General features: G+C 42.5%; 1 protein-coding gene across 1 annotated transcript; it reads right to left on the reverse strand.

Annotated features, from left to right (window-relative positions):
• Window positions 1–5,353: 5,353 nt before the first annotated feature.
• SLC25A31 (solute carrier family 25 member 31) lies at window positions 5,354–23,764 on the reverse strand. The gene is made up of 6 exons (XM_048508739.1): window positions 23,545–23,764; window positions 19,275–19,402; window positions 16,017–16,134; window positions 9,791–9,945; window positions 6,858–6,983; window positions 5,354–5,733 (listed from the first exon to the last, which is right to left on the reverse strand). Exons 1-6 carry the CDS (start codon window positions 23,762–23,764, stop codon window positions 5,533–5,535), a joined length of 948 nt encoding a protein of 315 aa, XP_048364696.1. The 3' UTR covers window positions 5,354–5,532.
• Window positions 23,765–25,618: the final 1,854 nt, after the last annotated feature.

The following is a 25,618-nucleotide window of genomic DNA, read 5'->3' on the forward strand; positions in this document are numbered from 1 at the left end:
ATCTTTGACCTTACTTTCCTTCCAGAACAGACTGTGTTGTATAGTGTTTGGATGCCTCTTTGTGATGGGCTGTAGACATAGGTTTCTAATAATACTTGGTGTTATTTTGACAGCTTAAGTTTGTTAATTCTGCAGACCAGATAACTGTATTAGTCCCCTCTATGAACTTTGTTTCTGTATTTACTCTATCCAGATTCCTTCTGATCTTGTAAAGGCACATTGTGGCTTTGTCAGAAATCCTTACAGGTTTTTGCATGGGTTTGTGCTCAGATTGGACTTGTGTTCTTTTGAACCAGGCATAGATGCTGATCCTGCAAATCCTGAATAGAAGTGAGAGGTTGCAGAAGGAAGGTTTTTATGTTCAGACTGAATTTGGATTGAGATTGGAAACATGTCAAGCATACAAACATCTTCTGACTGCACACACAATAAAACTGTAAATATATTTCCTATTTTGATGAAGAGTGATGTCAAGTTACAGGACACTGAAATGGCATGGGCATTTGCTTTTAGAATATAGTTCAGTGTTTCCAAATCCTGTTTTGTATCTTTGTAATAGCTGTATTGCTTAGACTTCCATGCATCACCTGGAATATTTAAATATGGCTGCCGTGGAGATATCCCCCCTGCAATTGATGTGGAGATGACCAACTAGATTTGAGGCCAATAGTGCCTTAGAACATCTAGATGTTCTACTGCAGACCAACACAGCTACCTTCTGAAACTGTTGTCATTTCTGTAAAAGCATCAGCATATCAAGGGGGGGGGGCAGGCAGGGGGGTCATTTGACCCAGACTCCATGTGCCTGAGCCAAATGGAGCGCTCCAATTACCTAAGTCACATGGGTGTGCATTTTGGCCCCCTGCCCCCTCTCCCTCACCCAGCCCCCAACTGAACTCCCTGCTTCCTGTGGAACCTCCCCCCGTCACCACACTGCCGCCGCAACCGCAAAAAACCCCCCCCAATCCCCCAAACCAGCCGACAGCACATTGGGCAGTGGGGAAATGGCCCTCCCTCCGGTGTATTGCCCACCGGTGTAACGCTGCTTGGATGGAGGAAAAGGTTTTTTGGGGCGTTATTTGCCGGCGTGGTGGTGCAGCAGCAGGGGGTGGGGTGGGGTTGGAAGGGGGCAACGGTGGAGGGTGTTCGGTGGAAGAAGCTTGGACAGGGTTGGCTGAGGCACCTGGGCTTGCACCAGGCACTGCTTTGTGAAGGTACGCCACTGTGTAAGAGGTCTTTCGTGCAAAGGCATAGCTTGTTCTTCCTATAGCATCTTATTGTAGTTGCCTGCACTGCATTGCAGACAGAATACAAAATGATTCAGGCCTGAAATCAATGGGAATTGCAGGTAGTCAGCACCCAGGCTGGGCTGTTTGATTATTAATTGGTATTTCCCTTTTTTGTTCCCCCAAAGGGAAGTTTGTGAGCTTTTGTGGATACTGCATCTGCTTCTCAATGTCATCATACTGAAACAAATACAAATGTGTTTTGCAGACACATGGATCTGTATGTGAGCATCAAGGAAGAAACAGAGGCAAAGCTGAGCTGCAAGTGTCTTGTTGGAAGCAGTGCTATATGTGGCTGTTTTCCAAAGGAGCTGCTGCAGTGACCATCATTAGCAGTCGCAGTTATAATTGGCATTTTGTGAATACAGTGTTTCTGTAATACTTGTAATGCCCAGTTTTAACAATGGTGTCATTTCCTAAGGGGAAATTATGCTCAGCAGGCGTATATTCTACTTTTGTCTTTACAGCTCTTTGTTTCCAGGTAATACCCACCATTTTTTCAGGACAAAGATACAAAAAAGCCAGTTTCCCCGTGTTTAAAAGGCAGCTGAAGACACTGTTAGTTATATACTGTTAGATAATGCATTTATCCATTGTGCGTAGCTCCCATGGAGACATTTCTGTTGGTGCTGTGTAACAAGGCTTTTTGCCACAAGTGATTGTAAGAAAATGTTCTGATTGGCAGACCAAAATAAGTATATAACAAGCTGCATTATTTCTGCTAGTTGCATCCTGTTGTAGACATTTTTTCTTTAAGGAACTGTTTATAATACATCTCCTAGAGCCTCATCTAAAAGATTTTTTTGCACTCATTTGTGGCGACATAAAGTTTAAAAAATATCCTTCCCTCTCCTATTTCCTCACATTTCATATGAATATATGGGTATATAAATACAGGGTTCTGCAATTAAACTCAGATATCCTCCAAATCATGGCATAGGGTCTTGGCAAAGTGCCTATGCAGCAGTCAGGATGCTAAGCTTTATTTAGGGACTAACAAACTAGATAGGAAAGAGAAGAGATAACCTAGGCTCATTCTGCGCATGCAGAATATTGCACTTTCAAACTGCTTTCAGTGCTCTTTGAAGCTGTGCCGAACAGCAAAATCCACTTGCAAACAGTTGTGAAAGTGGTTTGAAAATACATTATTTTGCGTGTGCAGAAGGGGCCCTAGTTTCTTCCGCTTGAAAGAGAGAATTCTATAAGCCGAAGAGTAACATTCAGCAGACAAGAAAAAGCCCCTTTAGAAAGAAGGTACTCCCCCTACAGTTCTTGTCTAGCTAGAGCTTGTGACCTCCTGCACCATCTTCTTTATATTGCTATGTTACAACACTAAGTGGGGATGAATTCTCTTTTGCTGTAAGGTAGGAAAGTGACTGGGGAAAGGCATTTTATTCTGTTCTGGAGCTGCACAGAATTTCTTTTAACAAAGGTTATATTACAAACAAATGTTTTATCTCCTTCAACGGTCCCTTATAGTACACAGCCTGCTTTGAGAGATGAACTCCTTATCTGAGGGTGCCACTGTGTAGTGGGCAAGGACCTTCAGCATTTTTCAGCCTTTTTTCTTTTTGAGGAACAGCATCTGCTACAGATACACCTGTGAAGCAGGCAGCATTCCAGCATCTTCAGATGGTTTCAAATGTTATGGCTCCTTGAATAGCGCCACTTATGAAAAACCAAACACTAGACATGTCCCCTTGCACACTCACAAAAAGTAAGTCCCCGAGCATGTCAGGTTTAATTTATTTTAGTTACTAGTGCAACTATACTTTCAAGATATTTAGGGCCCATAATACTGGTTATGACATTGCATCAACCAATAGTATCACTTTTTTCATATTTAGCTACTGTTTTTTGCCTTTAAGTTTCCATAGTGATTGTCAGTGAACTGTGTGAACAACATGGCCTATATGATATGAAAAGTATTTGGAGCTTCACAGATTGTGGATGTTTGTAGAAGAGAGAAGTGAAGGGTTAGCAGATCCTTCTACTATGTCGTGTCCCCCCCCCCCACCCATAGTTTTTACCACCTGTTCTATGCAGCAACTGTATGAATTTGTGGCAGGAAACAAAATATTTATAGTACTGCATACCTCAGGAATGGCTTTGAGTTTAGAAAGCATCATCACTTTACCCGTATCCTCATCTTCTGAGACAACTTTTTGTTTTTCTTAAAAGCAGGCACACAGCAATATGTCAGATTGAAATTACTGTACTTCTGTCCTCTGTTCAGAGTGCAGTCAATTGAATGTTTGTTATTTTGGTCTGTGAGAACAAAAGGCACGCATGTGGGGGGATCTGCCTGCATGCTGACCACTCAACACAGTAAACCTTTTCACACGCTCCACAGCCTGTTGAAAGAGAAGAAAATATATTTTTCCCTTTAATTTTCCAATTTGAACTGGTGGTGGCAATTTTCAAAATCACCTGTGCACCTTGCAATATTAAATGCTTTTTCACCTTTCATGGTGTGTGTGTGGTATGGCATTTCTGAGCCCATCATGGCGATGGATGACCCATGTTCCTTCTCTTCGTATGTCAGATGTTGGAGTTTATTCAGACTGTTGAATATGTGCCACTTTATGTGGAAGTCTCTTATAGCCAATGAGCAAATCATTTGTTATTTTCTATACAGTATTTCAAGAATAGTAATTGTAACTTTCTGAAATTTGTCCAGGGATATTCTGAACTGTTTAGAAACTATCCAATTCGCTGTACTTTTGATTCATAGCACCTGAGGAGCAGTTTACTAATTTTAATAAAGAAGTTTGCTAAGTTTAATGACGTTACTGTAAAAAGGGTTGAGGATCATAGCTTTTGCCAACTGTGCTACCCAGGTTATGGCCTGTCTGAAGGCTGAGCTATACATGAGAAAACATTTCCGTCTTGAAGTTGTGTAATGTTGCCTGCGAAGGCTGGATTGTATTTATCTAAGTCTAAATCAAGGCATAGGCTTTCTCTCCCAACAATGTTACATTAACTTTTCAAAGTAAGGAACATTATTGCCAGTCACTGCTTTTACCAATGATTGTGGTTTGAGCTGTGGACAGAAATGTCACAGGCTGCTTTGTTTTCACCATTTACAACATTTCCTGTACAATCTGCAGTTCTTTTTACCCATGCTATGCATGCACACACATAGGAAATCTATTAGACTTTGTAGAACCACAAGATTCCTTTCTGGCTTTGTTGTAACCCACTAGCATAAGAAGAGCCCTGCGGGGTCAGAGAACTGAGTCATCAAGACCAGCATCTGATTTCACACAGTGGACAAACAACAGCCTTTGAGGAACAACAGACATGGCATACAGGCCAAGTACTAGACATTGCCTTCCAGCACTGGTATTTAGAGTCTTACTGCTTCTGGGTGTAGATGTGGAGAATCAGTTGAGTAATCACAGCTAGTAGTAGCCACTGACACAGAAACCTATGCTCTGAATCTGGCTAATGATCATGGCCTTCATTACAACCACTGACAATGAATTCCACCACTTAATTCTGCACTGAGCAAAAAAGGGCTTTTTGTGGTCCATTCTGAATCTATTACCCATGATCGTCAAAAGGAAATACTTTTTTTATTGGAAGAATATTTAAGTTAATTAAACATGACTAGTCTGCTAGGAATACATGCTATTAAAATCCCTTAAACATTTCAAATCACCTGTATTTCAAAGATATATGGTTTTTTTGTCTACTTCTCTTCCTCAAGAATTGAGGGCAGACATTGTATAAATAAAACTATAAAGCAGTTTTGTAAAGCAGCAATTCCACTATTACAATAAAACGATTGACCCTCCCTTATTTTTGGGTGCAAAATAATGCACAGCTACTGTGAATAAATAAAGGAGGGGGAGGGATTGACAGGCGGACCTAGATTTTATCTTGGCTGGGAACGCAACAACTGAAGTCTAGCAGCTAGTGTTGAGCTTGGCTCTGGAAATCTGTGTCATAGCTTATTCATGAACTCACTAGTATAGAAGCTGTCTGTGATTTGGTAATGAAAAATGTAAGAAACAGTGAAACATGAAAACCACAGCTTTTTGAAAACAGGTAAATATAACTTCTTTATCTGAGAAAACAAATGGTTGCTTTCCAATCATGAGAATAAATGCAGGTTTACCAGCTCTTCAATTAACTATTGACTTAGGACAGCACTGATGGTAGAATACTAAGTAAGAACATTTTCAAAACGATTAAGTCTTCTCTGGATTTAGAAGGTAAAGCAGCTTTTCAGCAGTGGCCATTATTCAGATGACGAGCCTGATGAAATATCAATATTAAGAAATTCCTTAATTTTGTCATATAAAACCAGCACCAGAGCACCACCTGTCCCACGAAGAACATTTGAGAAGGCTCCCCGAAAGAAGGCTCGAATCCCTTCATTTTGGTGTATCTTGATAAAACAGTCGATGGTTCCTTTATACTGGCGCTGAGTCTCACCACTCTGTGTTCAAAGAGATTTGGACACCATAGCATTAATATACTCTCTCATTTCACAGCAAGAAATTTGCAGTACTGGGCATCTTTAGAAGTCTAAGAACAAACACCTCTCTCTTCATTACCCCTCTGTTTCATTGTAAGAACCTTAGTAGGTAAATACTTCCCTGATGCCCATCTTTGCAGCTAAATTTAGTAAGTCTGTGATCTTCTTGTGATGTTTCATTTAAGCTTCAGAGTTAAATGAGGTCACGTCTGTCCTCGGGGGTGTTCTGAAGCTTGCTGATACTTGGATAAACTCTGCAGGATGTCTTTGGAACATTGTTCTTCAGCGAATTTTTATCAAACCATGATGGAGGTTTTCGGTGTCAGTTGAAACTCAGGAGATTTTTTTCATATTTAAAAAAAATTAGGGCTATAGCTTTTAAAATATTTGTGATTTTTTAAAGGGGGTTGCAGCAAAAATTATGGGGGGGGGGGCAGCTTTCAATTTCAGTAAACACAACCTTGAAAAGATATATTGGATTTTCTAAAAACGAGGCAGTGGGTTGGATCCAGGAGATCCTGTTCCTCATGGAAACTTTTTGGACTGCATGTAGCAAGATGGGGAAGCTGAGGAAGTCCCATTCTGTTCACGGAGATCCCTTTGATTGGCTCCAATGTGTTATCCCTAGGCCGCTGATTCCACTGTTGCAGAACTCTTATTGTAACAATTTTCTTAATATCCAGTCAGAACCTTTATTCCCATAATTTATACCCATTAGTGCGAGTCCTATCCTCTGCTGCCCTCCTTCAAGCCCTTCAAATTCTTAACAAGCAATCATGCATCCTCTCCATCTCTGCACACTAAACATTCCCAAGTCCCTCAGCCTTTCCTCATAGGCTTGACCTCCAGATCTCTGATCATACTCGTTGCTCTCCTCTGCACCTGCTCTATTCCGCCCACATCCTTTTTGATGTGAGGCTTGTAAGGCCTGACCATCTTGCAATGTGGATGTTACGCTTCTGCTGATATTTTATTTTGAGGAATGGAATTTTGAACGGAGACACAAGCCATGAAGGATCAAAACACAACTAGTGCATCAGCTCTGACAATCATATAAAGCAGACCTCACTAAACATGTTATATACCTGCATCATCATACGTCTTCTGACAGTGTCAAAGGGATATGACAGTATCCCAGAACATGTAGTCACGACTTGAGCAATTGCAAAAGACACAAGAAATGGAGTCTCCTTTGGATTTGGCAGCAATCCCTAATTGAAAAAGAGAGAAATAAGAAATTATCAAGGAACTAGCGGGGCCCGGCCACACGTTGCTGTGGCTTATTGTGGTGAAATGGGAAAGGAACAGTAGCAGCAAATCAATTGCAGAGGCCAGCAGTACGTGCTCATGCAAACACGCAGCCTGATACAGTGCGATGTTAGTGGTGTGTGTGCCCGCATTCCTTGGGGGGGGGGGGAATGGAAAGGCACCCCTCCCACACATTTAGGCTGGCTGGTCATGATCCTTTACCTGGGAGCAAGTTTGGTGGGTGGCAATGGGTGTCGCTTCTGAGGAAACCCTCTGAGGGGCGCGACGCAGCCATTCAAAGTATGTCACGGTTGCTGTACCGAGCGTACTCCTGAGTAATGCGTGCCTAGTTTTCTTAACCGCAGTATTCAGGGAATCTAGGGTGCCTGGCTCTTCCCTCCCATCCCTTGCATGTCACCCCTCACTCTCTTCCCTCCCTCACTTCTCTTCCCTTGCATGCCACCCCTCCCCCTCCTTCCCTTCCCCTCCGCTAGGGTGGGTGGGTCATATCAAGATGCTGGGCCCCCTGCCTCCCCTCCCTTGCATGCCACCCCTCACTATCTCCCCTCTCTCACTTCTCTTCCCTTGCATGTCTCCCCCTCCCTCCCTTTCCTCTCCCTCCCTCCCTCCCTTTCCTAGCATGCCACCCCTCCCTCTCTCTCCCTCCGTTCCCTCTCCCTCATGTGTATGTGTTTATGTGGTTCACTTCCACTCAAGTTATTGCCTATGTACTGTTTCCACTGCTCATATCTGGCCATCTGAGCGAACATTCTAAGCAGCAATTAATATTACCTGTTAGATCCAAAGTGGTCTAAGCCCGAGCCTTTGGGGACAGCGGTATATAAATATAATAAATAAATAAATAAACATTGGGATGGCTGACAAGTAACTTAAAGGGTTGCCAACTTTTAGGCGGATTCTGCATAGGCCAAAAACAGCGGTGTGAAAATGGTGTAAACCCCCTTACACGATTTAAAACCCTTTTACACCATTTTCACACTGCTGTTTTTGGCCCATATGGAATCCGCCCTAGACTGATTGCTCTTTTAATATCAGTATGATTTGTGGCAATTATCAGGGGAAGTTATTTAGCTGTTACTCCCTGTCGTAAATTTATGTAACTTGTAAAGTGTCGTTTGGTCCTCTGTTTCTGCCCTGACCCTTTCTTGCAGATAAGCCCAACTTGACCAGTGGGATGAGCTGCAGGGGAAGAGGCGAAGTGCTTGACCTGAAGCTGGGCAGAAGATCCGCTGGGAGACTTGCCTTGCTCTTGGAAGCTTCCCCCCTTTCTCTAATTTGTTTATGCTATATTTTTCTATTGCAAGTTGCTTTGGGTCCCCTTTGGGAAAAAAAAGAATATAAATGTTATAATAAATAAATTAATATTACAGAACCTCATAATCTGTGACTGGTTCGTTGCTCTTGTCCCTGGAAAACATGGCGGTTCCTCAGTGTGACATAAACTGGCCAACTCTGGTGTGGTGATGGAGTATTAAATATTGAGTTCTGTAAGAACTGTTCTGCCATGAATGCCCTGGTTTTGAATCAGCTATTTATTCTGTCTCTCAGCCAATTTCCTTACGCAATAATGAGAAAAATGGTTCAAGGCCTCAGTAAGAATAAATGAGCTAATGCTCTATAAACAAAAAATGGCAAACCAAAGCCTGAAAGTACTCCAGATATCACAGGCCGTTTCCCCACTCACCTTTTGTTGCGCGCTACTTGTGGAAAGTAACGCGGGGTCCAGCCGCACTCCCCACTACCTCAGCAGCGACCCCAATTCTGCCACTCTCCTTCCTCCTCAGCATGCGGAAGTTCTGTTCCTGGATGGTTGAGCACCTTTTCCAAAACCCCGCACCAAGTGCGGGGGAGTGGGGAAGCCCGGGGTGTGTGTGACTCCGGGTTTGATTTTCCCGCCACTGAGTGACGTGATTCTCCCCTCCAATCAGGCTACAGTGGGGTGTGTGCGATGTGCACGCAACCTGGTTTTTTAACATTTTTTTTAACACCAGAAGCCCTGCTGGGTGAGAAGTCCGGAGAGAGGGCAGAGAGAGAAAGGGGAAGCGGCGCGTGTGGGCGTGCGCGTGGATTTCTTTTTTTGCACGAATTGGGTCCTCCCTGAAGATCATCTGCACGTCCGTTTGAGCGCTCAAATAGATGTGGAGACGTCGATTCTTTTTTTAAAAAAATTCCTGCCCCAGCACAATGCAGCAGCCAATCAGGACAGCCCATGAGCAGATTGCGCGCTTGTGGGGAGTCCTGCACGGCTGCTGCGCGGCTGCCGGTTTATTGAACCAAGGGGCCAGAAGCTGCAGTGGGAACCACGAACCCACGCTCAACAGGTCCCACAGCAAAGGAAACCGCAGCGTATTGACCTCCATTTTGTAAGTGGGGAAACAGCCACAGACAGGCTGCCCCACTTAATTCAGTAGGGAAAATTAGCATCTTCTTACACCATAATGTACATTACAGTCTGCTCCCTCTGTTGGGAGTGAACAGAACAGCTGTGAGCAAGGACTCTTCATACATGTAGTAGACTTCAGTCTCAGAAATTATTGGATTGGGCTGTATAAATTTATAGCAGCAGTTGTTAGTAACATCTGCATGACCCTAAACTACTGAGTACCTTTGAGGAAATCTGTGAGTTACACTTCACAGTTTGTGAAACAGGATAAACAATGCCAGAAACTACTAACTACGTAATATGGCATATTAAAAAAATCCACAAACGTGTTTTTTTAACAGTGTGGGTTTTGACAGAGAAACTTACTTTTATGGTATCATAACACCCAAAATAGGATGCCCGGTACACAATTATTCCTTGTACAGATACACCAAATCCTTGGTATAGGCCACGAGGCCCATCTTTTTTTACAATTTTGGCAAGACAGTCGCCAAGGCCTTTGAACTGTCGTTCTTCAGGACCTAACATGGCAGAAGAAAAGATCAGATTGATTCAGGGAAATAAGGATAGCACTGCAATTTCTGACAAGTTGCAGAAAAACAAACCAAGCTTTAAAAAAGGGAATGCCCCCCCCCCCCCAAATCACAGACAATATCTGAAAGATATATAAAAAGTGACCTTTGTACAGCTGCACCATTGTTCAGCAATGTGTTCAACAAAGCTGAAGAAAATGTTATATGCATACTAAATTGGAAACATCCAATTTACAATGTTTATGGAAAGCTAAACTGTAGATGTTCCTAGCATGCTTATTATGGGATTTCCAAACTGAATTATGCCTTTGTATAACTAGGAACCATAACATCTAAATGATGCAATGATACAAATTCCGTGCATTAAGAAAAGAAGAAAAAAATGGGCTCCCATATATAAGATTAGACAATCAAAGAGTGTGTGATTTTTGTCTACTTCAAATTGCACAAAATGTACCCTTTAAAGAGGTAGAAGCTTGGATCCTAACAACCCAATACAGATGAAGGGACCAAATGGGCTTGGAGAGCAGAAGGGGAGCCACGCCGACATATTTGCCCCCTCCACCAGCGTAAGGGGCACCCATGCCAGTGGAGAGGGCAAAGATGCCTGCATCCGGCTGCTCCACAGCTCACAAACCCAAAAGTGGGTGCTGCTGCGGACCTACGTTGATGTCCAAGTGGATAATGGCATGGGGGGTGAGCCGGGGTGCTCATGGGGGTGGAGCCAACTTTAGTCATCTTCCACTGGCATTCTGTCCCAGGAACACCACCCTCTGAGTCTGCAGACTTACTCCACACAAAAATGTAGCAGAAGCCTGTTTCAACTATGGGGTGATTTGGATGGCAGGAAAGTTTTCAGATTTCCCTCCTTTCTGTGCTGCCCAAAACTTTTTGGAGGCAGTGTGATGCTGCATTCACTGCTAACACATGCCCCCTCTCCCAAATCTGAATTGTGCTGAAAGTTGCTGTCAGCAATTCTGCCTCCATTGGTAACTGCTGACTCTATGTTCTCATAGCCAACTTCCACTTTTCCTCAGGGAGCACAATTCCTCAGGGAGTACAATTCTGAGAAGGCACTAGTTGGGGAGATTGCCTTTCTGTAGTGCAACTCTGTAGTGCTACCAAATCCCCTGGCCCAGATTGCATTCATTCAAGAGTTCTTAAAGAGCTCAAGCATGAAATTGCTGATGTTCTTACTTTAATATGCAACTTATCCCTGAAATCTGCCTCCATCCTGAACACTGGAAGATGGCCAATGTCACACCAATCTTTAAGAAAGAGTCTAGGGGGGACCCAGGAAATTGTCTACTTGGATTTCCAAAAGGCTTTTGACACAGTTCCTCACCAGAGACTGTTGAGAAAACTCAGCAATGAAGGAATAAGAGGGGAAGTCCTCCTATGGATTAAAAACTGGTTGAGGAACAGGAAACAAAGGATGGGTTTAAATGGGAAGTTCTCACAATGGAGAGATGTCGGGAGTGGTGTCCCCCAAGGATCCGTTTTGGGACCAGTGCTCTTTAACCTATTCATAAATGACCTGGAAGTAGGGGTGAATAACGTGGTGGCCAAGTTTGCAGATGATACCAAATTATGTAGGGTGGTGAGAACTGCAAAGGATTGCGAAGAGCTCCAAGCAGACCTTTATAAATTAGGTGAGTGGGCTAAGAAATGGCAAATGCAGTTCAAAGGGACTTGGACGTCTTAGTTGATAGTTCCATGGGAATGTCAACTCAATGCATGGCAGCTGTGAAAAAAGGCAAACTCTATGCTACAGGGATAATTAGGAAAGAGGGAGTTGATAATAAAACTATGCAAGGATTGTCATGCCCTTATATAAAGCCGTGGTGCGACCGCACTTGGGAGTACTGTGTTCAGTTCTGGTCACCACATCTCAAAAAGGATATCGAAGAGATAGAAAAAGTGCAGAGAAGGCAACGAGGATGATTGAGGGATTGGAGCACCTTCCTAATGAGGAGAGGCTGCAGCGTTTGGGACTCTTTAGTTTGGAGAGGAGACGTCTGAGGGGGAATATGATTGAAGTCTATAAAATTATTCATGGGGTAGAAAATGTTGACAGAGAGAAATTTTTCTCTCTTTCTCACAATACTAGTGTAAAGGTTTCAATGGTGTTGATGGTAAGGGCAGCCGCCTATTTACATTCCTAAAAGGAAACACTTCTTTACAACGTGTGATTGGTGTTAGAATATGCTACCACAAGGAGCTGAGTGATAATACTAACCCTGGATAGGCTTTAAAAGGTGCTGGCTGAACATCGGATTTATGGAGGAGAAGCTCGATCTAAACTACCAATCTTGCATCCTCCTTGATCTCAGATTGCAAATGCTGCTTAGCAGACCAGGTGCTTTCGGGGAGCAGCAGCAGCAGAGAGCCATTAAGCACATCCTGCATGTGGCAGGCCCAAAAGACACCTGGTGGAGCCCTTCTGCGAAAGTAGCAGAGTGCTGGACTAGATGGGCTCTGGTCTGATCCAGCAGGCTAGTTCTTATGTTCTTAACTCCACTTATGCTGATTAGGATCCAAGTTGGTGTGTTTGGCAGGAGAATTTCTCCCACCAAAAAGAACGCAGCGTGGACTTTTCCAGCATACAGACAACCTGTGCACTCCCTTAAATACATTATAGAACCCAGAGTCCATTACTCTTTCCCAATATCTGCACACCTAATCGAAGTTAAATTGCAAAATCTAATGGATAAACGACACACAAAGAAGTTGCTCCAGCAGCCCCACCAGAAGCCAAGTTTAAAAGAAACCACTTGAAAAACTGAAATAGAAAAATGGGCTTTAGTTAAAAATCAAAGTTAAACAAATAAAATAATTAAGGATACCCCCCCCCTCACGGAGACTCAATAATCAGAACTGGAACCCCAGGAAGGGAAAGAGGAAGAAAGTCCCTGGTTTAGACTCTCTTCAGATGGCAAGAAATTAACATCTCCTCTGCCACTAATGAGGAATTAGAAATTCCCTAAGCTCCGTTGTGAGGCATCTGGAAATGCTGGACAGCAGGGGGGGCTGCAGCTGGGCAGGAGTGCGCCTGGGGCAGACTCCATGAGCTCAACCCCCTGTGGCCCCGGTCCCCGATACTCGCTCCCCACTTGGACCTTTTCCAGCCAGCAGAGAAGCAGCTTTCTGCTGGATGAAACATGAGCAACTTCAGTGGGATGGGGCCAGGCCACAACAAAGGCAGGAAAAGAGGCGAGAGGCGTTCATTACGGCCCCCCTTCCCAGGCCGAATGCACCTGGTGCAATGTCACGCCTCAAGTCCCCTTGTAGCCCTCCTACTGCTGGACAGGATCACTGTAGAGATCCCTACAGGCTTTGTGCCACTGTGTTACAGCTCGCAGGCATTGCTCCTATAAACAACAGTCTCAGTCCCTCCTTGGCTGTGGTGGGATCAAAAGTTCTGCAAGATGATGTTTGCTATTGTACTGCAAGCATGTGGCTGGACTTTTGTTTTAACACTGGAAACATCCCCTCCCAAATCACCTCATATCTTGCCAGATTTGACCATAAGGGCTTAACTGAACAAGATATTCTTTGAATGAGCTCCCTGGCTGTCTACCCCTCCCCTATTAAATAGGTGAATATATGGGACTCATACTTGGACTTGGAACCACAACATGATGCAGGGGAGGGCACTAAGTCTCCCTCTATGCCTTTAACAGCCCTGGCTCCCGCACCGCCCATGGAGCTGCCGTTTTCCTCATGGGTCCATTAGCGTCATGGCACCATTTGCTAAGGAGTACATGATGGGAAAATGGGGAGGGGAACTTAAATCTGATCGATCTCACTAGGGGCCGCTAGTACTAGATATTTAGAATTAAAAAGCATTTTAGGGCACATGTAACTTTAAACATCTTGTCTACCTTTTGCTGTATGGACAAAAGTTTTCAGAACAAGGAAATAACTCCCTGGGCCATCATGGCCTGTTGTGGGTAGGCCTAATCCCTATCCCCTGAAACCATGGTTCCAATCTGAATCAGGTCCCTTTCCACCTCATGAGAGACTTAAAAAATGCTTTTTTAAAAAGCTCATAACATAGTTTAGTCCCCAGTAAGTTAGCTGCAAATATTATGTTCCATTTGGTTTTGATGGACTAAACAAAATTAGTATTGGCTGGATTGCAGAATTTGCAATTAAAACACACACATTGTTTTTCTTTAGAAACTATGAATAGAACATTAACTTGGATACACACTTGAAGTTCTATGGGTAAAAGGTGAGTCAATTTTTGCTGATCCCCCACCCTATGCAGCAGCAGTAGCAGCCCAAAATACATCTCTAAGTGCTGCTTCTGGGGGTGAGATCCTCAGGAATAGCTTGGTGGGAATCCAGAGATTTCACATTGGAGGGGGGAAAAATCCAGTGAAAACACCATCCTAGGCATAGTTATAAATATTTATTCTTATGATGTAGCTATAAAACCCCCAGAAAGACTTTTTTCATTCTTGTATCATTTATTCCACCAGGTGTTTTAAGATGGAAATTTTGCATTTTTTTCTAGAGTTGGGAATGGCTTTAAAAAAATGAATTTGCAGGTAAGATAAGGTAATAAGTCCAATTGGAAGTAAGTCTTTTTTAGGGTGCTTGCATCAAAAAAGAGAACATAAAAATGGAAACAGCATTAGTATATTTGATGCATTTTAGAAAATATTATGTTTCTGGCAATACAGAAGGCATTAGGAAGAAAGAAAATAAAAATGTAAATTAAGAAAAGTTCTTTTGAATACCGCTGACAATATCCAAATCAAAGATAATTCCAGGTCTGAGCCAAATCCTGGTCCAGCTATTTTGTCTAGCTCAGTGTTGTCTATCCTGACAGGCAGTGGCTAGAGAAGTCTTTTCTGACATCTGCTGCCTCAGAATCTAATGGGGATTGAACCTGGTGCAAGATCAAATACTTGTGATGCTTGATTTGTTTTAGCTCTTTCATACATGCAAATTATCACATGGTGTGGTAATAATTGAGAAATGAACAATGGTGATGTGGGAACTTCCTCTTAAAGGCTTCCTCATCTGGACTTGTTTTTTCTGGAGGAAGCCCTAGACTAGGAATAGGCAACCCCTATTGACATGTACTCAAATGTCCTGACCTGAACAGCCTAGGCTAGCTGGATCTCATCAGATCTTGACTGCTAAGCAGTGTCAGCCCTGGTTAATATTTGGATGGGACATCACCATAAAATTCCCTGGTCACTACACAGAGGCAGGCAATGGTAAACCATCTTTGATTGCCTCTTGCCTTGAAAACTCCAAACAGTGGCATGCCAGTATCATGCTCTAGCAATGCTACTAGGCATCTGCTTGTACGCAGAATGTGTAGCCAAACACCACATTCATTTCTTCCCACATTTTTTTGTCTGCCAGCATGCCCACTTTTTCACAAGTAGGCACTCAACCATTTTGGCACTTGGTCCAAAAAAAAAAAAAATACAGATCCCTATCCTCGAGTCATACAAAGCCTCTGGAAATTTTCACCAAAGAGCCTTTTATTTCTGCTTCTATGGAATTCCTTACAACTAGAACCAGGGGGCATTCATTGAAAGGAATGCATATTTCATTCATAAAAGGAAACACTTCTTCACACAACGTGTGATTGGTGTTTGGAATATGCTGCCACAGGAGCTGGTGATGGCCACTAACCTGGATAGCTTTAAAAAGGGCTTGGACAGATTTATGGAGGAGAAGTCGATCTATGGCTACCAATCTTGATCCTCCTTGATCTCAGATTGCAAATGCCTTAGCAGACCAGGTGCTCGGAAGCAGCAGCAGCAGAAGGCCATTGCTTTCACATCCTGCATGTGAGCTCCCAAAGGCACCTGGTGGGCCACTGCGAGTAGCAGAGTGCTGGACTAGATGGGCTCTGGTCTGATCCAGCAGGCTAGTTCTTATGTTCTTAACTCCACTTATGCTGATTAGGATCCAAGTTGGTGTGTTTGGCAGGAGAATTTCTCCCACCAAAAAGAACGCAGCGTGGACTTTTCCAGCATACAGACAACCTGTGCACTCCCTTAAATACATTATGAAGACAGAGTCCGTACCTTTCCCAATATCTGCACCTAATCGAGTTCGTGCAAAATCTAATGGATAAACGACACACAAAGAAGTTGCTCCAGCAGCCCCACCAGAAGCCAAGTTTAAAAGAAACCACTTGAAAAACTGAAATAGAAAAATGGGCTTTAGTTAAAAATCAAAGTTAAACAAATAAAATAATTAAGGATACCCCCCTCCACCGGAGACTCAATAATCAGAACTGGAACCCCAGAAGGGAAAGAGGAAGAAAGTCCTGGTTTAGACTCTCTTCAGATGGCAAAGTGCCATCTCCTCTGCCTGTGAGGAATTAGAAGTCTAAGCTCCGTTGTGAGGCATCACAAATGCTGGACAGCAGGGCTGCAGCTGGGCAGGAGTGCGCCTGGGTAAGACTCCATGTTTTCCGCCCCCCTGTGGCCCCGGTCCCCCCCCCCCGTGCTCCCCCCACTTACCTTTTCCAGCCAGCAGAAAACAGCTTTCTGCTGGATGAAACAGGCCAGCTAGTGGGATGGGGCCAGGCCTGGCAAGGCGGGGAAAAGGGGGCGGGGCGATTTTCGTGCCCCCCAGGCGAATGCCTGGTGCAATGCGCCCCCCCGTCCCCTTGTAGCTCCACCACTGCTGGACAGGATCCTGCTGTAAGTCCCTACAGACTTTGTGCCACTGTTACAGCTGCAGGCATTCACTCCTATAAACAGTCTCAGTCCCTCCTTGGCTGTGGTGGGATCAAAAGTTCTGCAAGATGATGTTTGCTATTGTACTGCAAGCATGTGGCTGGACTTTTGTTTTAACACTGGAAACATCCCCTCCCAAATCACCTCATATCTTGCCAGATTTGACCATAAGGGCTTAACTGAACAAGATATTCTTTGAATGAGCTCCCTGGCTGTCTACCCCTCCCCTATTAAATAGGTGAATATATGGGACTCATACTTGGACTTGGAACCACAACATGATGCAGGGGAGGGCACTAAGTCTCCCTCTATGCCTTTAACAGCCCTGAAACTCCCCGCCCCCCGCCCCCATGGAGCTGCTGTTTTCCTCATGGGTCAAGTAGCTTCATGGCACCATTTGCAGAATTTTATGATGGGGAAAATGGGGAGGGGGAACTTAAATCTGATCTCACTAGAGGGCCCATGTGCTAGATATTTAGAATTAAAAAACATTTGGGGCACATGTAACTTTAAACATCTTGTCTACCTTTTGCTGTATGGACAAAAGTTTTCAGAACAAGGAAATAACTCCCTGGGCCATCATGGCCTGTTGTGGGTAGGCCTAATCCCTATCCCCTGAAACCATGGTTCCAATCTGAATCAGGTCCCTTTCCACCTCATGAGAGACTTAAAAAATGCTTTTTTAAAAAGCTCATAACATAGTTTAGTCCCCAGTAAGTTAGCTGCAAATATTATGTTCCATTTGGTTTTGATGGACTAAACAAAATTAGTATTGGCTGGATTGCAGAATTTGCAATTAAAACACACACATTGTTTTTCTTTAGAAACTATGAATAGAACATTAACTGGGATACACACTTGAAGTTCTATGGGTAAAAGGTGAGTCAATTTTTGCTGATCCCCCACCCTATGCAGCAGCAGTAGCAGCCCAAAATACATCTCTAAGTGCTGCTTCTGGGGGTGAGATCCTCAGGAATAGCTTGGTGGGAATCAGAGATTTCACATTGGAGGGGGAAAATCAGCGAAAACACCATCCTAGGCATAGTTATAAATATTATTCTATGATATAACATAAAACCCCCAGAAAGACTTTTTCATTCTGTATCATTTATTCCACCAGGTGTTTTAAGATGCATTTTGCATTTTCTAGGTTAAGGAATGGCTTAAAAATGAATTTGCAGGTAAGATAAGGTAATAAGTCCAATTGGAAAGTGTCTTGCAAGTGCCCATCAAAAAGAGAACATAAAAATGGAAACAGCATTAGTATATTTGATGCATTTTAGAAAATATTATGTTTCTGGCAATACAGAAGGCATTAGGAAGAAAGAAAATAAAAATGTAAATTAAGAAAAGTTCTTTTGAATACCGCTGACAATATCCAAATCAAAGATAATTCCAGGTCTGAGCCAAATCCTGGTCCAGCTATTTTGTCTAGCTCAGTGTTGTCTATCCTGACAGGCAGTGGCTAGAGAAGTCTTTTCTGACATCTGCTGCCTCAGAATCTAATGGGGATTGAACCTGTGATGCTTGATTTGTTTTAGCTCTTTCATACATGCAAATTATCACATGGTGTGGTAATAATTGAGAAATGAACAATGGTGATGTGGGAACTTCCTCTTAAAGGCTTCCTCATCTGGACTTGTTTTTTTCTGGAGGAAGCCCTAGACTAGGAATAGGCAACCCCTATTGACATGTACTCAAATGTCCTGACCTGAACAGCCTAGGCTAGCTGGATCTCATCAGATCTTGACTGCTAAGCAGTGTCAGCCCTGGTTAATATTTGGATGGGACATCACCATAAAATTCCCTGGTCACTACACAGAGGCAGGCAATGGTAAACCATCTTTGATTGCCTCTTGCCTTGAAAACTCCAAACAGTGGCATGCCAGTATCATGCTCTAGCAATGCTACTAGGCATCTGCTTGTACGCAGAATGTGTAGCCAAACACCACATTCATTTCTTCCCACATTTTTTTGTCTGCCAGCATACCCACTTTTTCACAAGTAGGCACTCAACCATTTTGGCACTTGGTCCAAAAAAAAATAAATACAGATCCCTATCCTCGAGTCATACAAAGCCTCTGGAAAAGATGTTGGCTTTAAACATTTACAGATGAAGAAGGAATTAATTGATGATGCAGCTGTCAGAAACTTTGGTTCTGTTATCAGAAAATGGCTTCCCAACAATCTACAGCACTGCGATAACTTTTGCGTCCCCACATAATCTATCCAAAGGGCTGGCTGCATCAGTTAAGTGCTGAAGTTAGATTGCTCCAATTAATAAGGAGGATCTATGTTTTCTTTATTCATTTTGGTCCAACAGATCCAGCCAAGAAAATTAACTTGAACGTTTTTTAAAAATCAACTAGTTTAGAAAATTGTTTTGTGTATTGGTAAAAACTCCAGAGGCATGGCATATAATAGATCTTAACACCACATGGTTAAAATTCAATTATTCTTCCAGATGCTGGGTAACTATCTCTAATGTACTAATAAGATGCATTAATAATCCCACGTTGGTCACTCTGCTTGATCAGAACAAGTGAAGGACAGGGAAGGGCTACGCATTTTCTTAATTAAATGTCAGAATACATTTACCTGTTTATCTTTATCCACACCAGACATGAAAATCTGCTTATATTTGTCCTTAAAAGCAAAGTTTAGGGCCTGCGTAGGGAAATATCGGATAACATTGGCAAGATTGCCGCGCCAGAAGCTGATAAATCCTACAGACAGATTAAAAAATGTAGTATGTTATCTTAAATGCTATATTAATATGACAACACAACATGATTATTATTTTAGTTAGCTGAAGAACTAGGCTGCTCTCTGATTCTTTTCCTGAAAGCTGACCCCAGAAATTTATATTATTTCAGGTATAAACCATCAGACAACTATATTATGAAACCTTGGAATACCAAAAATCTTAAGTACAATGGTCAACTCCCTTTTTAGAAGAGAGTATACTTTGGGCTGCCTGTGATAACATCTTTCTTTTATAATTATAGGACAGGCAGCTGTTCTCTTTACTTCAGGATCTTTCTAGATGCCCCAAAATGGCTTGTAAGTGTTAAAACCAATCAGTGCAGCACTAATTACTTGGGGGAAGGGGGAGTAAGTAGCGATTACTCCTAACCATTGGTGCAGTTTTTAGTATTCTCCATGCAAATTTCAAAAGCATCTGGGAAGTCTCCTTACAAAGGTTTTAAGAAATAATAATATAAAATAGATTTTTGTTAAGAATCTCATTGCAGTAAAAGAGAAAGGAATAAAATGATGGGCTAAAAATTTGTACCCCAATTCATAAATTGTAATAATGGTTGAGTGTTAGATTAGAATCAGTACCAAGGGAGCTAAGTTGCTGTTATGGTGCTTAGGAAAGCAAATCCATAATTACATCAGTAAAGGCCAATCATTTTACACACCCACATATTTTATTTACTGTACATCATTCACTGTACTGTACGTTTTCCCTGATGGAGACCCAAGGTGGCTTACATTGTATTCCTCTCCTCCATTTTATCCTCACAACAACCCTATGAGTTGGTTAGTTAGGTGAGGCTGAGAGTGTGTAACTGCCCCAAGTTTGCCCACCTGGTTTCCATGGCAGAGTGGAGATTTGAACTTGTATCTTCCAGATCCTAGTTTCACATTTGAATTACTACACCCCACTGATTCACTTGATATATTGATATATAGATACGCTGTATCTATTTTAAATCGATTTGATTGTATGTTTTAGACTGTTGTTCACCGCCCAGAGCCCTTCGGGGGTAGGGCGGTATAAAAAACTCAAAATAAATAAATAAATAAAATAAATAAATATATACCCTTCATGTACCTAATTTTGATTTGTCAGTTGATCCTTAAGTATTATTACCATGGTTAAAGAGATCCTAGTGTCGTAATGGCTAGCTGTGTGAAAATGCTAAGCTGTGATAAATCCCACATTAGACAGTCCTTGGGAAAGGAACAGTGAATACAGAACATCACAAAATATCAGATCCAAATATTCTGCTCTAGCCACCTCTCTGTTTCAGCCCTCTGAACTCTTGAAAAGCTCTCCTGAAGATTCTGTCCCTGCAGGAACTACTGGAATATAGGAATTGGGGTGTGTGGTGGTAGTGGTGGTGGGGCTGCACTTGGAGAGACAGATTAACTCAAAATGGATAACTTTTTTCTGCTTATTCCTAAACAGAAGCCCTTTGGGACCAAGCCAACATTCCTACAACATTTGACCTTAAATACTAGGATATAGAATGCCTGTCATATGAGGGATGCTATAATGTTAAGATATGGTTGAATTAAAGTATTTGATACATATACTGTAGATTTATTTCTGTATACTACATAGTTGTCTAATGGCTGGTATAAAACAAATTCATGGAATGATTAATGGGCAGCAAAGAAGCAACTATTGGCAGGAAACCAGTTCTGGTGTGCTGGGTGCTAGTAATGCCAGGGGCAGAGAATAAATAATAAAAAGAGATTACTGTGATCCCACTGTGACATAAAAACATCACCTATCTGCACTTGATGGCTGTCGAAGATAGACTAGCAGAGGGGGTACTAAGACCCTTTGAATAAGGACAGATGGCCTAAGATAGTCTAGATCAGGGGTAGGGAACCTGCGGCTCGAGAGCCGTATGCGGCTCTTCTGCCCTTGCACTGTGGCTCCACAAGCCGAGCTGCCGGCCCCATCCTGGCCCGCCCTGCAGGCAGCAGGGCAGGCGCACCAACTGCCCACGGTCAGCTGGGCCGCGCCGTGGGGTTCCCCTCTTGCCCGCCCCATTGGACCAGGGTGGGTGCTTTCCCGGCGGCCGGCGAGGCCGAGCTGCTGGCTTCATGCCTGCAGGGCGGGCGCATCCATGCGCTTCTCAGAATGAGTGGAGTAAAAGGTAAAAAAAAACCCTATATATATAGTGTTATCTTTATTTTAAATGTCAAAAATTATTTGCGGCTCCAAGTGTTTTCTTTTCCCGTGGAAAACGGGTCCAAATGGCTCTTTGAGTGTTAAAGGTTCCCTACCCCTGGTCTAGATACTGAAAGCATGCATGCAACTTGTTTTCTTATCATCATAATCTTCACATTAGACAAAGCATGGTTCGCACAGGAAATGCTGTGTTTTCCTGAGAATCCCCCACCCGATAATCAGCCACACTCTTACCAGCACAAAATGCTTTAAATATGCTGATGATTAAATATGCTGATTAAGCTGTTAAGGAGACGGCAGTATTGCGTGCTAGTGCCTTATAAAGTGGAATCTTATTAAGTGAAAAGTGGGGGAGCTAATTTGAGGAATGAGAATGTTTTTGAGGAATTCTGAGGAAAATACTGCAGAGAGGTTACAGTAGTAAAGGTTGTCTGAAGGAAAAGCAAGCTTTCAGGAATGATTTGAAAGGTAAGAAGGGAAGTGTCAGGTAATGATTTGAAAGGTAAGAAGGGAAGAAGGGAAGAAGGGACAAGCACATAGAACATAACATTTGGACAGTCCATAATTTATCATGTCATTCAGATTTTTTTAAAAAAACATTAATCCTGTGGCACCTTCAAGTCTAAGCTTATTTATAGTGAAATGTGTGCATGAACCATCATCTACTTTGCCAGAAGTCACAATAAAGTTGTTAGCTTTTAAGATAAACACAGTAGGGTTGCCAGCAGCTTGGAGGGGAAAAAATCTTGTTCCTTTAAAAGAGGCTTAATGTTTAGGTGGTAAACAATATAACCTGGTAAATAACATCCCATTAAGCCTCTATTGAAAGGTCAGGGCATATTTTATCTCCAGGTAATTTTGTTGTTTTGACAGAAACGGTTACTCCTTTGACCTTCAGTGTATATATTTTTTTGTAAAAGTCACCCAATCTATAGGTGTTGTTCGGTATACCAAATGTTCAGTGAGCATTATTTTATACAAAAAATCATTTCAAGAAGAACATATTCAGTCATGTAACATACTCCAAAAGGGGACCAAATGTTTCAGGTTATATGCACAAGGGGTTCATACCAAAATCAGGTAATTCTTTAAGTATCATTAACTTTCCTTGTTGGTTAGAGACTTAGGTAAGTCAAAATGATCATTGCATTCATGTTTTAATCTATTTCTGGGGCTTTTGTGTTCTGTACACATGCAGCATAAGCCCATACATACTTACTCAGACCTCTGTGGAAGTTACTCCCAAGAATACACACAGAATGTAGCTTTATTTGCTGAAGGGCAGGAAAGGGAAGCAGAGGCAGGTAAGGAGAAGTTCACTAGTAACTACACTGTCCTTTAAAGTGAGGAAGCATGACATGCAGGGAGAATTTCTGCTTACCTCAGGATTGACATTTCTATTGAAACTGGAAAGAGGAATAGAAATACATTTGGTCTGACAAATTTGCATGTGTAGACTGGAAAAAGGGGTGTGGTAAAAGTATATTAATAGAAGGAGCCATAGAAAGGAGGATATATTCTACACACTCTGGCCCATTTGACTGGCAGTGAAGAACGACAAATGGGAATTAAGTGGGAAATCACGACAACCTACTTATTGAGGATATCACCAAAGAACATTTTTAAAAGAGTAATGGGCTGGAAAGTGTGGGAATATACATAAGTTCGGGTGTGGAAATAACAAAGCTTGGGTGTTCAAAGTGAACTCTTCAGTAGATTTCTTAATAAATGTCACAACATCCCTGCCTAACAGGCCAGAATTATTGTTCTCACATTGCAGATGTGGAGTCAAGACAAAAAAGGCTTGCCTAAGTCTACCAACTAGCTCCTTGGAAAGTGTAGAATTAAACTAGGGAGTTCCAGATTTGCAGCTTACAATCAGCGTCTCTAAACCACCCCTCCTCAAAGGAAAACTTGCTTTCAGCAAAGACATACCTTGCTCCCTTGGGATACGCACAAAGCAGTCTATCATGCCTTTGTATTGCTGGTCAGCACGGATCTGTTTGGATGAGGCCTGAACCTGCAGCAGCAGCTTAACACGCTCAATGGGTGCTACTGTTGTCTTGGACACTGCTGCTGCCACACCCCCTGCCATGAGGTCCTTTCCAAAAGCGACAGGATCAAAAAACGTGGATCCCTCTGCAGCGGCCTGCATGTTGTCAATTGGATAGTCACAAAACCTTCGGTGGAACTAGAACTTCCAAGCTGCATCACCCAGCACCAGGCAACACTTCTAACTGACGCTGCTCAGAAGGAACTAGCAAATCCCCCCTCCCCTCACAAAGAAGCAGCATGTCTTCTCAGACCACATGACCTTTAAGTGGCCAATCACAGAAGGTTCCCTGGGCATTGCTTTCCCAAGAAAATTCTGGGACCTCTAGATGATAAAGACACAACTAGTTAAGGCCCAACTACAAACTGGAGTGTGATCTCCCTGGATGTAGAACACCGATAGCCACTACAGAGCACAGTTGCTCTAATAAAACAACAGGTGCTGGATATTTATCCGACTGCTGCATCTCATGGAGAAATGTAAAGTTCCTGGTGTCTCATAGGAGAGATTATAGACAAGTTTCAGGAAGAAAGCATTTCATGGCTATCTTTTATGTGCATTAATCAAGATAATTTAAAATTCAGTAGCCTCCACTGAAAAGTTTCCCCTCCGTATCACATCAAAAGCATCTTTATCCATCACTCCATTGACCCTCTAACACCCAGATGTCGTGCCCATCTGAAAAGACCGATCTAAATCAGAACTGGGCATCTTAAAGTTTAAAATAGAGACCGATGAAATTTGAACCCCCAACACCCTAAACTGTCAAATGAAAGTGAAGTTAGAATTGCCTATAAAGTTTAATGGGGCTTTTCTTTTTTATGGATTGGCTCTGAAGTTTTTGCTAATGATGTATCGGAAGGACCTTTCTTTGGACTCAAAGTGTCATTTCCTCTTTCCGAGTTGAATCCAAAAGTGGCCTCCTGCTCGTGGAAATTCCCTTTACTCAATAAAGGATTTCTTTGAATCCAACCTTGTGGGTCTGTGTAGCCACGAGATGAAATATTTTATCAGCCCTAGACTTCATGTACTCTTGGTTATATAAAAGCTCTCGATGCTCTCTTGACCACCTATGCATATATTGTGCTTATTTCCAATGAATCAAGGGAAAGACTCACACAGTATGTGAGTCATCCCCTACGGGGATGGGGCGGTATAATAAATTGAAAAAATAAATAAATAAATAAATAAATAAATATGCCTTATAATAAAGTTTGAGTTCAGTAACCGACAATTCTAGCTCATCTTGTTGTATCAGGTACAAGTCCTGTGCATGAGATTTTGAAAAACCACTGGCAGCTAAGATTTGAAGTATTGTTTCAATGTGCAACAGGAGAATCAGTACAAATGAGCAATAAAGTATACCTTTGCACATCAATGCTGCATGGGTATCATTAATATATATATTGTCCATATTTAAACATGCGTATTCAAGCATTATGAAAATTTTGGGAATATAAAATTGGGTATACACCTTTCATAGGGTGATTTCATAATTTCATAATGCTTGAATATGCATGTTTAAATATGGTTATTGCATAATATATATGTGAATGATTCCCGTGCAGCATTGATGTGCAACGTTATACTTTATTGCTCATTTGTACTGAGGTAAGATTTGATGACACTAGCTTCATGAATTCTGTCGATAAAAAACAGATTTCCAATGCAAATTTAACATCATTAATAGCCCTATCCAGGTGTGTCAAAGGGACTTGAGAGGCGTGGCCTTGCGTCAGCGTGTTTGCCCTCCCCAGGCCACTTATCCTGGTGGAGGAGGCAGACTTGCTAGTGGCTGCCCACCCCTCAGTCCTGCTGCCTCCAAACCAGGAAGTCCAGGTTATGGCAGGGCTCCATTGGTGTCATGATCTGATTCCAGCATGGGTGGGCAGGCTGGGGTGCTACTGGGGCAGAGCCAATATTAGTCGGTTTCCACCCAGGTTTCAGGCCAGGAGT

Source organism: Sphaerodactylus townsendi, linkage group LG10 (genome assembly GCF_021028975.2).
Source record: "Sphaerodactylus townsendi isolate TG3544 linkage group LG10, MPM_Stown_v2.3, whole genome shotgun sequence".
In the NCBI taxonomy this organism is placed as follows: domain Eukaryota; kingdom Metazoa; phylum Chordata; class Lepidosauria; order Squamata; family Sphaerodactylidae; genus Sphaerodactylus; species Sphaerodactylus townsendi.

Excerpts from the sequence above, each read along its gene's own strand:
- SLC25A31 (XM_048508739.1), bottom strand. The coding sequence starts at position 23,764 with ATGCAGGCCGCTGCAGAGGGATCCACGTTTTTTGATCCTGTCGCTTTT. Across the intron at positions 6,984-9,790 it reads GGTGTTATGATACCATAAAA|GGATTGCTGCCAAATCCAAA; the intron begins GTAAGTTTCTCT and ends TTTTTCAATTAG. Across the intron at positions 5,734-6,857 it reads GAAGACGTATGATGATGCAG|AGTGGTGAGACTCAGCGCCA; the intron begins GTATATAACATG and ends CTTTGAACACAG.